Genomic DNA, 13,749 nt, shown 5'->3' on the forward strand with positions numbered 1-13,749 from the left:
TGAAAAGGCCTTAGTGTAGAAAAAGCAGCTATAAGTTTTTTTTTTTTGTGGTACTACAGTCTTCTGGTTGATTGTGGGTGTTTTGGACACAGATTGTTTCTATTTTTAATTGTAACCTCTTTGGAGAGGAGAAGAGTCAGGTGACCTCTAAATCCAATAACTAAGAATAAAATAAGTGAACTTATTTTAGTCATGTAATACAAGAATTCTGATTCTGTATATGTGGCTGATGTAGCCTCAGCTGAAACATAGTCATGGCTATGTACCAAGCCATAAGTATTAATATCAAACAATCTATAATTAAATATAAGAGAGACAAAAAATATTAATGTTGTTATACTTTTCAAAGGCATTTTTAATTGGATATTGCAATTATTTTAACTTAAAATTTATTAGATCCTTTTGTGCTTTTAATATGCATCTGTGTGTGGTATTGTCTCCCCTGATAGGAATATTTAGTCTTGGAGTCCCAGTAGATGCTCTTTTCTTCATTGGTAACCAGTTGGTAGCCACCAGTCATACAGGAAAAGTGGGAGTATGGAATGCTGTGACTCAACATTGGCAGGTACATATAAACAGAATTGCTTGCTCCTATACATAATTAGTATTCAAAAAAGGACATCAACTTTTTATATTTGTTCATTTTTAATATACTTTACTATTGCTGAAATCTCTAATGTTTAATTTTCAGTTATAATTGCAGTACCATAGATTTATCATTTAGCTAGCAAGAGTTGTAATCATTTTATTATTTTGCAGGAAAATTAATTCTGTGTAACAGAAAAGATGTTTGCCAAAGATGGAGCTGACTCCTGATTTTTTTTTTAAATCTGGAAAGCAGGGTTTATAAGACTTATTCCTAGTCTGTAGAAGTGACCACATCTTTCAGAGAAAAAACTGCAGATTTTCTCTTGGCTCCAGCTTGAGGGATAAATACAAAACATAAATAAGAAGGAGAAGAGGAGTCTAGGAAAGAGAGCAAAACTTAATGCAAGTTACGCTTGTCCTGGTGATCAAGAGTTAATTGGTTTGCTGAAGATAAGCTGCAGCCAAGGGTGACAGCTGAATATTAGAACCCAGGAGCACTCAGTCTTAAGCAATTGCCCAGACTCATAAATGGGCTGATCCAAGAGTTAGAAGAGCTTCTGGAGACATGATGCAAAACAGAGGAGTCGAGCAATGCTGGCAGCAAGCATCCCTGCAATGTAGCCAAACCCCTCGGCTTTATTGATTTTCCTATGGCACTTTTTTAGATGGAGTAGGTACCAGGTGGGGTTGCTCATGTTAAAAATGAAAAACGGGAAGAAGATGATACCCAAGGAAGTCCAAGAAAATGACTTATTATGTATCTGAAACCCTTGGCGATTGCAAGTAAATCTGTTCTGCAGTTGGTTGGGAGTAAAACATATTTGTGAGGATGAATAAGCAGGGGATGCTGCTATAATATCATCTTCCCAGATGTATGGCAGATATCTTCTGGAGCTGATTGATCTCCTTCCAGAGCTGGTTAAGACTCTTAATATGGGAGTCCCACTAATAGATATTTACAAGGCAGCACCAGAGCTGAATCATCTAACTTCGTGAAGCACTATGAGGTAGACAGGTTTACTTCTGTAGATGTAATCTTTTGGGTTCATGATGCTATAGAGCTTTTTTTAACTTCTGTTAACCATTTCTGGGAATGCTACTGTAGTATAGCCCTTTCTTGTTGGATTCATCTTCTATGACTAACAATAGTAGTTGGACTTAATATGAAATACTTTCCTATACGAAATACTTTCCTAGTCACTGATCTACCAAAAAGGGGAAAGATTCAGAGATGTTTTAAGAGACCAAGAGTCAAGTTGTTAACTACTATTCTATGTTTGCTATTATACATTTTTTTTCCATTTCCCAGTTATTTTTGCTGGTGGCAAGGTTTTATATTATTACAGTGAATTCGTTAATAAATGAAAATTTGAATTACAATTAGCTGAAGTCATGCATGCTGCTGAAAGGAAGGGTTTCTTTCAAGGGATAGGAAGAAGTCTTAAGCCCTGCTGTTTTGTTAGAAGAGATAGAGTTAACTCATTCTGTTGAATTTTTCAGTAACCAGAAATGTTCTTCATGGTTAATCAAATTATGTTTGTGTAAAATCCTGAGGAATTTAGAAATTCTATCACACGGGTGTCAAACTTGCCACGTCACGTGACGTGTCGCAACGCATCACCACTTTTTTTGCATTGCTGAAGCTAGGTTGGGCGCGGCCTCCGTATGATCCAACCAACCCGAGGACCGGCAGTTTGACACCCCTGTACTATCATCTATCTGAAAGTTTCTCAACTAATGATACATCATTTCTCAAAGGTAGCTATTTTATATTTCTGTTCTCAAATGCTGTGCAATTTTTATGCATTATGCATTCTGACAGTGGAAATAGAGATTCTTGGATTATATTCAAGACTGAGAGGCATTCATGCAAGAAGCAAACCTGGTAACACAACCAGATGGTTGTCTCTATAGCTCAGTGTAAAGAACTAAGGAAATCCAAGAGACTGCCATGAAATTCTCAAGAGGCAAAAGTGACCTAAGGCGTAGACTTAGGATATCACTGGTTGAATAAATCCTGATTTTACACATAAGTGACTGTCATGCCAATAAATGCTACAGGGAGAATTCAAGAAAGCAAGCGATATAATTGCTTTGTTATTTATTGAAATCTTACAGGTGTCTCTTGAATATAGCTGAAAATCCCTATCAAAGTTTTTTTTTAAAAAAGTTTGCATAAATCATTCTAAGGATTTGGGCAGTAAGCTGAGGTATTCTCAAGCAAAATTCTGGTAGCGTAAAGAGCATAGCAAAAATATGGTATTCAAAAGTTTTCCAAGATTGCTTTGTTTTGGGCATAGTTTATTTGCATAATATATTAAAATGTCCCAAAGTATAAGGGATGTTTGCCAATTTAAGGTGCTACAAAAATTGCAATTACAAGACAGAAAAATAAAACAAGATGATTTTGATGGGTTAGAAAAATGAAATGAAAAATAATTGAATGAAATTCCCCAGAGAAAAGTTCAAAATTCTTAATGTAAGAAACAAGTGAAACACAGAGGTATAAACTACTGTAGCTGATGTGGCTAGAGTACATGTGAAAACACCCTTGGAATTGTAGTTCACCCCAAGTTGATTATGTGCCAGTAATATGAATGACTGCTAAAAAGGCAACTGCATCTTTACCCTGCATCAGTAGATGTAGATCAAGCATGTCAAACCCGCGACGTCGTGTGACATATCGTGACTTTTTCCCCATTGCCAGCAATGGGGTGGGCGCAGTTGCAGTGTGATGCATCTGGCTCACAGGCTGGCAATTTGACATGCCTGATGTAGAACATACGAAATAACTCCATTGTACCACCTGTCAGGGAAGTAGAAATTTAAGCCAGGGAAAGACTGAGGTATTGGTTAGACTTAAGGGGAAAACAGCAACCACCAAGAAGGTTTATAATAAGATCTGGGTTGTTCCAATAACCTTAACTACTTGGAAAAGAAGCACAACAATTAATTATCTTAAATTAGAGGAAATAGAGTTCCAATTGAATATTAGGGAAATCTTTCTAAAATGTAAGATCCATTTGATAGAGGAACCAATTAGGAAATTGACCTCAGTGGCTGAAATGGCCTCTTTCAACTCAGTAATTTTATGAATATCTTTAGAAATCTGCTTTTAAAGAGCTAGTACAGTGATGGCGAACCTTTTAGAGACTGAGTGCCCAAATTGCAACCCAAAACCCACTTATGCATTGTCAAGTACTGGGTGGGTGTGGCCCATTGGGTGGGCGTGGCTGCAGTGGTAATGGCAGACTGGGTGGGACTAAAAAGTTCAATCAATTCCAACTTTGCAAGATCTTTTTTTTTCCCCACGAGAAGTTGAAATTGACTGATTGAACCTTTTTTTTTTTTTTTTTGCACACGGAGTAGGCCTAAAGTGAAAAGGTTTTATAAAACCCAGCTGAAGGCCTAGGACTGGGGTGACGGCACGCGTGCCCACAGAGAGGGCTCTGAGTGTCGCTTCTGGCACCCGTGCCATAGGTTTGCCACCACTGAGCTAGTATAACAGTTAAGGTCTGAAACCAGGAGCTATATTTTTCTTTTTCCTATCATGCTGTCTTTCTTTTTTAGTTCTATATAGTTAGATTGTCAGTTCCTTTCTCCCATAATCACTTGCTAATTGATTCCAATCACAAGTTTGGTGTCCTCCCCTTTTATTGGTCTCATTTACCCAAGCCTGGCAATGGTCTGTTGTCTTGAAGGGGGAGATGGCTACCATGGTTCCTTTTTCCTGCTAGCTTTTATTCCCACTTCCCTTCCCTTGAAATAATATAACTTTTGTGATCTTTTTCAGTGAGCATTGTTTTTGCAGCGCCTTCTTTTGTTAGCTTCCATCTTACTTTTGAAGGCTGTCTGGAAGATCTTTTCTGAGTACCAGCAGTGTTTCCTTTCTAGTTTTCTGGACTATTTCTCTTATGCAGAGTTGTTCTTCTGACATCTCCCACTCCTGACATCTTCCTGCCTACTGCCAATGCGCCGACTAACTTTTGAGACTACAAATGAGGGAGGGAAAAAAACTCTCCATTTTTTTTTCTTTCCAGCTCATCTACCCAGATCTTTTAGTCTGTAGTCTGCCATCATCCAGCTTACTTTGACTCATTCTGTCTGGGCTTGCTCTTGTACATCTGGTGCTGTTGTAAAGGTGGTGCATCTTTTATGTTTCTCTCTGCTGTCTTGGAACTCCTTAGCCTTTTCTTATCTATCTGCAATCAGTATATATGCACATGTATGCGCGTGCACACACGCACGCACGCACGCACACACACACATTCACTCTCTCCTTTCCCAGCACCCATGCTTTTACACATGCATATTATTGTGTTATAGATATTAATTCAGTAACTTGAAAAATCATTGTTGCAACACTATGGTATAAGGCTTCTGTCAACGCTGCTAAGATTGAATATTCTTGCTTTGACAATATATGCAGAACTGTCTGGTATTTTTAGAGTTAAATTAGGTGACAGCAAAAGGGGAGGAGAATATAATGAAAGCCCGGGAAAAAGAAACGGAAGTGAATCTTTGCCCTCCAAGTTAATTGGAAGATGTGAATCATGACCCCAAAATAGGGGAGGGGAAATGCCTGGAATGTTATGTGCAAAGGAAGGGAAATTCAGATCTTAGCATTCCACCATGCCGTGCTGACACTCTGTAATACTAATAAAGGCTTTTTAGGTTAAAAAAATGCCTGAAAGTTCTTTGAAGTGTTTCGTTAATCAGACACATGACAGGTTCTTTCAGAAGTTTTACAAGAAAATTGTGAGAAAGACATCTTTATTTAAATTTAACATAATTTTAAATTGCTCCATGGTTTTGCTCCATTGCAAAACCATGGAGCAAAATAGTTTAATCTTCATAAAACATATGCTTTTAGATTATATGATTATATATAGTGCTACTCAAATGCAAAAGCACATGAAACAAAATTGAAAGTTGATATTTTTATTTTATTTATTAGGTTCAAGACGTTGTCCCAATCACTAGCTATGATACTGCAGGATCATTCTTACTACTGGGCTGCAACAATGGCTCCATATATTATATCGGTAAGCTCAAGAATCTCTCTCCCGACTTTGAGAATTAACTTCACATTTCAACCCTCTGGGTTATTTAGAGCAGGGATCCCCAACCCCTGGTCCATGGCCCATTGGGAACCAATCTGCGGAAGAAGTGGGCAAGTGCACAAAACTTCATTTGTGCATACAAACTAGGTTACACATGAGAAACATCCCCCACTGCAACTGCTACTGCTGGTCTGTGGAGCCAGAAAGGTTGAGGACCGCTGATTTAGAGGTTTTACTTTTATCTCTTGGAAGTATTGTTTCAGGAATTTTTACTGTAAATTTTTTTAAAAATCTGAAATAGTTGTTTGGTGTTCTAAAATAATTTCTATATGTCTTTATTTTGCAGATATGCAAAAATTTCCATTACGAATGAAAGATAATGATCTTCTAGTGACCGAACTTTACCATGATCCCTCTAATGATGCCATAACTGCACTTAGTGTTTACCTTACACCCAAAACAAGTTTGTACCATCTTGATAGAATTGATGCTGAATTTGAACAATATTACAATATTGTCAAATCATCCTGTTGTCAATTTTAAAAATATTTAATGTTGCTTCAGTTCTGTTCTTTAGTTATCCATACACAAAATATTTGCGACTTGTTTAGAATTAAGAAAAAATTATGGGGATAATGCATATTACTGTAGAAGTGTTATTTAGTTATGGATTTTATGCATTTGGAAATGTCATTCTACCACTTTTGCTAGTATACTCAAAGCTACGGCACTTAGAAGAGAGATGTATTACTATTGTTATATGATAAACTTGTATACTTCTCTTTAAAACAATTTTTCCCAAAATGACACTATTTAAAAATAATCATATCTGAATTTTAAAATGTCACTTGCTAATTTACACCTTTATACTGTTAGTTTGTAAGTCAATTGTGTTGATGTTATTAAGGTAATAATATTCTATCAGAAGCATTTGTCTTCTTCATGACTTGCACCTTCAACAGTATTTCCAATTTTTGAAATGCATAATATATAGGAGGAGTGCTATTTGTGAACTATAAGTACAATAATTGCTGAAATAATGTTGTAAAGTTAAATGCAAGCACCACATCTTTCCTCAACAGCACTCTTGCACCATCTTGGGCAAATATAATTTACTAAAATCATTTCTGTTTCATGTTTTTGTATAGGTGTAAGTGGCAATTGGATTGAGATTGCATATGGCACAAGCTCTGGAGCTGTACGTGTAATTGTGCAACACCCAGAAACAGTTGGTTCAGGACCACAACTCTTCCAGACTTTCACAGTTCACCGTAGCCCTGTTACAAAGATCATGTTATCAGAAAAACATCTGGTATCAGGTAATCTTGTCAGATTAAATGAGTTCATAACTTTTTTGTATTATGTACTCCTTTTAAAAATATTTCTAAAGTGCAAAAGATAAAAAAAATAGAGCAAGATATAATATGCATAAAAGCCAGCCTCCATTTATTTCTTTTAGTTATGTGGAATTTAAGGTACGGATATTCAGTGAGTTTATAGCCATAAAAGCATCCTAATTCTCGATGAAAAAGAAGTTTATTTTGTTTTATTTTTCGCAGGTCTTATCCTAGCTTTTGTCGGGCAGTACTTACTCATCATGAGACAGTGAACCAAATCACCAGTTACTATCATCCTCTTTCTCTTAGCGAAGGGCATAACTGCATCTCTTGCAGCTTTAGAGATCTCCTGATCCGATTTCTGTGTTACAGTATCCATTTTTTTCTTCCCCCGAAGGCTCAGACGCTGCCTTTTTTATTCCTTGAGAGGATTGAAAGAGTTAACCCTGACCCATCCAACTTTGCTTACTAGGTTGTAAAAACTAGAAAAGGGAAGAATTGGTATCATTATTCAAAAATACCATGAGGTTTAGGTGTGAGGTAAAATTAGAATGATAACCTCTGCTTCTTTTTATGGTCATTTTTCTTCTAGTGTGTGCTGATAATAATCACGTCCGGACATGGACGGTGACACGTTTTAGAGGAATGATTTCAACACAGCCAGGATCCACTCCTCTGGCATCGTTCAAAATTTTGTCCTTGGAGGAAACAGAGAGTCACGGCAGTTACTCTGCTGGAAATGATATAGGTAAATGAAGCATTCCGGGTAAACTGTGGTTATTAGAATAGTGGTTTTGGAGACTAACTCTATGGAGGTCTTCTGTGGGATATGGACAAGTTTACCAATCCTGTTCTCCAAAGGTTGCTGAAATCCTGTCTTCCTACTGGTTCTTCATGCTCAGCAGGGAAAGAAAGAGTAGGCACATGCAGATATTAAACCTGGATCTGTTGTGCATGGCTATTTCTTTCAACGTAGCTGTACTGAATTGGCAAACACTCATATAAGGCTTCTGAGAAAGACCCCAAATTGTCCATTTAGGACAAATGTTTAAAACAGACCAGCATTTTTTGGGGGGGGGGTTACATTCATTACAAAGAAGCGTAACTATAAAATCTAAATATATGTATAAATGATATAAAAATGAACATCAAAAACAAGTTAGGAGTTATAAAAGGTACACAGTTTTTTAAAAGAACTATATATAGGCATTATAAAAGGTACAAACATTGAAAATATAAAATGGCAGAATGGGAGTATTAGATGGATGTAGAGAAGCATAAAAAGTATGTGGAAGATAATACCAAACTATGATCAACACTTTTGGGTAGTTTGAGAACTTTTGCAGGAATGATCATAAACTTATGTACAGAACTCTATGGCTCTTTATTTAATATTTCACCAAACTCTTGTATATAGCTGAACATCAGTGCTTTTTCTTTGGTCTCCTGTTACAGGTCCATTTGGCGAGCGTGATGATCAACAAGTATTTATCCAAAAAGTTGTTCCAATCACCAACAAACTTTTTGTGAGACTCTCTTCTACTGGAAAAAGGTAAACTATGCAATTACAATGCTACTAATTAATTCAGGAAATCGGTTATTGTTTGTTAATTCTCTGAATTAAAAGGAAGTATTATCTGTGGTAGTAACTTTTCAAACACAAGGCATAGATTTTCAAACTGTCCACTAGATCGTTTGGCTCTGGCAAATCAAATGCTTGATTTTTTTTATTTGTACAGTAGAAGAGAAACATGATTTGAGAAAGCTGTTTTCACATGTTCTGTACAGCTTTCATAATTATTTTCCTATCTTGTGGCTAGGCATCCCAATCTGATACCTAGCATTCCATTGGAATTTTCACTTGGCAGTTGTAACACCCTCAGTCCCAGCTGATTTGTTTTATTATTATTCATTACTCTTTCATGGTGATTTTCTGAATGGGCAGAAAACTCCCCCCCCCTTTAATCTTTTCTGCTGAGCAATTGTTGTTACACACACACACATACATACACAGAGAATATATTTTGATAGAAATATAGTGTGTATCCTCACCCACTTTTTTTTCATTTTTTTCATTTTCATTTTCTGGCATTTTTCCAATCCTCTCCTTTAACTCCTCTTCACTCTTTCCTGGCTCCATGTTATATTACTTAAGCTTGTGTTTTCATGTGTATGTGTTATTTACCTTGAACATTTAATTTCAGTAAAATCACCATAACTTGTAATCTAGAGAAAGTCTTGCCCAAGCTCTACTTTTAAAGTTAAACTAGATATTCTAGGGTGTAGATAAACTGGATTTTTAATCTGAATGTGTATTGGACTACAAAGATTAGCAAAGGATACCTGTAAAAGTTAGCAAGAATTTATTATTTTGGATTATAACTGCTGAACCAAGCATCTTCCTTGGGACATTGGAAAAGATTTAAGATTTGTAAGTAGGATCTTATTGTTATATCTCACTGAAAATCAGTATGCTGCTCCATATCCAAAATGTATCTATGGCAAGCTAAATCAAGTTCATGTTTCTTATATGTTACTATGTGTGTATCAGTGATTCGTATATATGCACTGGAACAATCATTCTCCAGTGAATTCTTTTGGGTTGGCATTTCCTAGAGTAGCTTCCTAAGCTATTAAGCTATTTTGTTTATTGGTTAAATTAGTCACTGTTTCTCTAATAATTCTTTCACCCAGATAATGCATAAATACAGATAATTTCTTTTACTCTTCTTTCCCAATCCCACATTTGGTTTCCATATCTTTTTCCATTTTGTGGACAAGTAACATTGTATTCTTCTTCTCTAATAAAGACTTGAGCACATTCTTCTTCTACTTTATATTATACCTTCATTTACATCAGTGGTTCTCAACCTTTCTAATGCCGCGACCCCATAATACATTTCCCCATGTTGTGGTGACCCCCAACCACTTATACATGACCGGGTGCCAGGGGTGTGGCCAAAGAAAAGGGGGGAAAAATGGCGGACAGCCTTGTTTGGCGACCCCCGTGAAATGGTCGTTCGACCCCAAATGGGGTCCCGACCCACAGGTTGAGAACCACTGATTTACATAAAAGTGCAAATTTGGATCTGACCACTAGTGTATTATTAGTATTAAGGCTCTAGTTTAATTATCTTTAGGTTTTACACATACATGATTTATAAGTGTTACCTTCATTTTCTTTCAGCAATGTTTTTTTTGGTATTGAAAAAGGTTGGATGTAGTAGAAAGCATTTTGCTTATTTAAAATATAGGTTTAGTGATTTTACACAATCTTTACAAGTAGGAACAACCTAGAACTAAGGAGAAATTTCTCAGTGGTGAGAGCAAACAACCAATGGAACAGCTTGCTTTCAGAGGTTGTGGGTGCTCCATTGCTGGAGGCTTTCAAAAAGGGACTGGACAACCATTTATCTGAAATGGTTTAAGGTTTCTTGCTAGAGCAGAGAGAATAGAACAATAGAACAGAACAACATTTTAAAATCTGGATACAAGAGTATAAAAGGACAAAACAATATGGATCCTGGCTCATGTCAAAATAATACTTGTGTTTTACAACCATAGTTTTACCTACACGCAGGATTGTTTTAACTTTCACATTTCAATAAGTCTTTAATTATATCCTTTATTTTAGTGCTCTCTTCTATTCCTCTCATAAATTGCTATATTTATTAAAAATATAATGAGTTGCTGGCCATTTCAAAGTAAGCAAAATCCAGAGATATGGCAAGAGCAGCCACGGTGTTTTGGAAAACATGGGTACTATTTAAAGAAAGCAGTAGGTAGTAGTAGTATCTACACTAAACCATGGCAGCCAGTTTAGTGGTTAAGGCATCCCCCACTCCAGGCTAGAAACCTGGGAGACACAAAGCAGCCCATTCTTTCTTAATGCTTAATCTTATAACGAGTAAAACTCTTTAATAGAAAGAGTCTACTTTGTATCTATGTTCATTTCATACAATCATAAGCAAACATTAGAGAAATTAATCAGGAGTGCATTTTCCAAATATTTAGGTTACCCTTTGATATCTTAGGAGTTTTAAAGCAGATAACAGTAGATAGCCATAATATGGCTAGCAGCTTCATTATCACTCAAATAATATTACATTGGAATGTTATAATATAATATATGCTATAAGTCACCTTGATTTAATGTTCTGTGCAGGCTTAGGAAGAAAATGGGCTATAGTTATTAAAACTAATGTTATATTAGGGTAAATTTGAATGTAGTAATTCAAGGTCTGTTAAACTTTGACCCCTTTCTTTTCTCATTTTCTTTGATTACTATGGAACAGTCTAATCAACACATGTCTTCTACGTTAATTAAGCCTGCATTCGTATATACCTATTTTATCCTGGAAATAATGATATTGGTTATTTGTTCCCATGGTAGCAATTTGCAGTATGTGCAATCAATTGTTACACATATTTTTACACATTTTGTCTTGAACTACTGTGGATCCATTCATTTTGAAATAAAAAGAAATGACTCTTAATTAAGCCGCCTTGGTAATAGGCTTCTTTGTACGTGTGTAAATGGAAAGTTAGTCTTGATGAAAAGGATACTATTTTCTGTCCTCTGTGAGAGATGAATCTCCTTAGTCACAATATTTGATTTCAGCTTTTAAAAGATCCCTTTGGCAGTGATCATGCAGTCGGGCAACAACCACATGAAAGCAAAGCTAGTCAAAGCAAAAAGAAGTTTGTCTTCCCGAAGTAAATCCAGCTTCTCTGTTCTCTGTCCCTAAAGACTGGCAACAAGCAATTTGTTGAAGCATACTAGCCAATTTCACAAAGCTGAAACAGTTAAAAGACCCCCCCCCCCAACAAATATTTTTTAAACAGTGGATCCAAAGACCATGGACATTGCAGTTCCTTGCAGGAAGTGAACCGTAAGCTGCAAGGCGCTGCCAGGTGGTTTTTTTTGGTTTTTTTTTTCAAGCTAAGTTTTGCTGTCTCCAAAAGTAGTAATACCAATTATTTTATTATGTCCCCTGGTCTTATATGAAGCAAGAAACTAACTAAGTGACTAACAAGTTTGTAACACTTTAATGCAAAATGTTAAGGCCCTAAAAATAAGTGCTATCCCCTTTCCTTTGGCTAAAAAAGGTTCGTGAATATTTTCTTTTTTTAAAAAAAGAGGTATATTAATCTGAAATCTGGGAAATACCAGGTTTTCTTTAGAGCAAAGCAAAACTCCTATTCAATATTTTCTCTATCTGATGAAAACCTCTCTATCAGGCAAGGTCCTGTTACTGTAATATTCTACCCAGTGAGATGTTGCAAGAAGAGCAGTCTGCCATATGAGTGCCTCACAGAGCCTGAAAAGTGCTAGTTAAAGTAGAGCCTACACTGAGGCTGCAAAGTTAACCTGAGATACAACATGAGAACCAATATTGCAGAAGGCAACAAATACCTCTTTAAATTAAAATTAACAAGATATTAACAAGAAAGTGCCCTTATTTTACTATCTAACATAGTTTTTAAGGGATTGTTGGCCCTCCTAAGTATGGCCAGCACTTCTTTTCATTGGTTATTCTAACATCTCAGGAGGGCCATGAATGTTAACTTTGGATCTCAAAGTGGTTGTGTTTTCTTCACATCAAAGGGATTGCATATACTTAATACAATGCTCTTTTAAGAGTTCTGGCCAAATTAGAATGCATTCCCAATGTCAGGGCAATGCATCATACTTAAGCCACCCCCAAACACTGATCATGACTCATCAAACCTGCTAGGATGGCTGGACAGCTAACACTGTTCCAGTACTTAGCAATAATGGGTTGGCATCCATCAGAAATGTCCTGAAAAGCTGGTGATCACTTAATTACAGAATAGCCTGTAGACATTGAGTAGTTTCGGAGTGCTTGTTGAAATTCCAGTGAAATGCATGTGCATTTTAGAAAGAATATATATACTGTTAGTAAGTTTGCATGAACATATTTTTTAAAAATTACTGACATTTTTTAAAAAGAAAATGATCCCACCTATGCAAATATTGTATTTTCCTAATAATTTGCAAATTCAAAATTGAAATATCTATGAGAAATTTGACATTGAAGTAAATGTTAGATTGTGTACAGCAGGGGTTCCTAACTCTCGGTCAGTGGCCCAGTGCTGGGCTGTGGACCATTCGGAACTGGGCTGTGGAAGTGGTGGGCAAGCATCCGCAGGTGCATGCGAAGCTGTACTTGTGAAAGTGGCTTGTGCAAGCATGCGAAACCATTCCCTCTCTCTTCTCACCCCGCCAGTCCACTGAGCTGAAAAGGTTGGGAACCGCTGGAGTATAGTACAAAGGGGCATCTCATGCTAAAGCTCAAATCATTCTCATTTGTATATATCTCAGACAGATCTATTAAGCAAATGCCTTACGAGCCTTGATATGGAAACGTGTAAGTTAATTGTGTGACATGCTGTGTCATGCTAGCTAAACTGTCAATAACTTTTATTTTTGCCTGTTTTAACCTATAGTGGAATTGGTCTTTAGTTAAAGGAATCACATTTTTTGTCTCAAAGAATGTTGTAAAGACAAATAGTATGAATTTAAGATTCCAGGAGACTAATTTCAAGGGCAGTTTTACACTTTGAAAATGCTTAGTTGTGTCCAATAAACTGTTAAACTCGTGGCTTAATAAATACAGAGATATACAGAAGCATATGGAATAGTCATTTGAGAACTTTTCTCTTTCATAGTTGACACATGGATGGTTGAATAACAATCTCCAATTTTTGGATAACAGAAAAGAGTCTTATACGTACAT

The 13,749-nt window shown here is 36.3% G+C and overlaps 1 protein-coding gene across 1 annotated transcript in view; it reads left to right on the forward strand.

Moving 5' to 3' along the window:
• The window catches only part of KCTD3 (potassium channel tetramerization domain containing 3), a 38,352-nt gene that overhangs the window by 21,805 nt on the left and 2,798 nt on the right, over nt 1-13,749 (forward strand). Inside the window, exons 10-15 of the mRNA XM_039336419.1 lie at nt 450-565; nt 5,546-5,633; nt 5,998-6,114; nt 6,800-6,970; nt 7,581-7,736; nt 8,444-8,540. Coding sequence (XP_039192353.1) covers nt 450-565; nt 5,546-5,633; nt 5,998-6,114; nt 6,800-6,970; nt 7,581-7,736; nt 8,444-8,540 — 745 coding nt within the window. The remainder of the gene's footprint in view (nt 1-449; nt 566-5,545; nt 5,634-5,997; nt 6,115-6,799; nt 6,971-7,580; nt 7,737-8,443; nt 8,541-13,749) is intronic.

Source organism: Crotalus tigris, unplaced genomic scaffold (genome assembly GCF_016545835.1).
Source record: "Crotalus tigris isolate CLP2741 ecotype Arizona unplaced genomic scaffold, ASM1654583v1 scf7180000017546.9332058, whole genome shotgun sequence".
Classification (NCBI taxonomy): domain Eukaryota; kingdom Metazoa; phylum Chordata; class Lepidosauria; order Squamata; family Viperidae; genus Crotalus; species Crotalus tigris.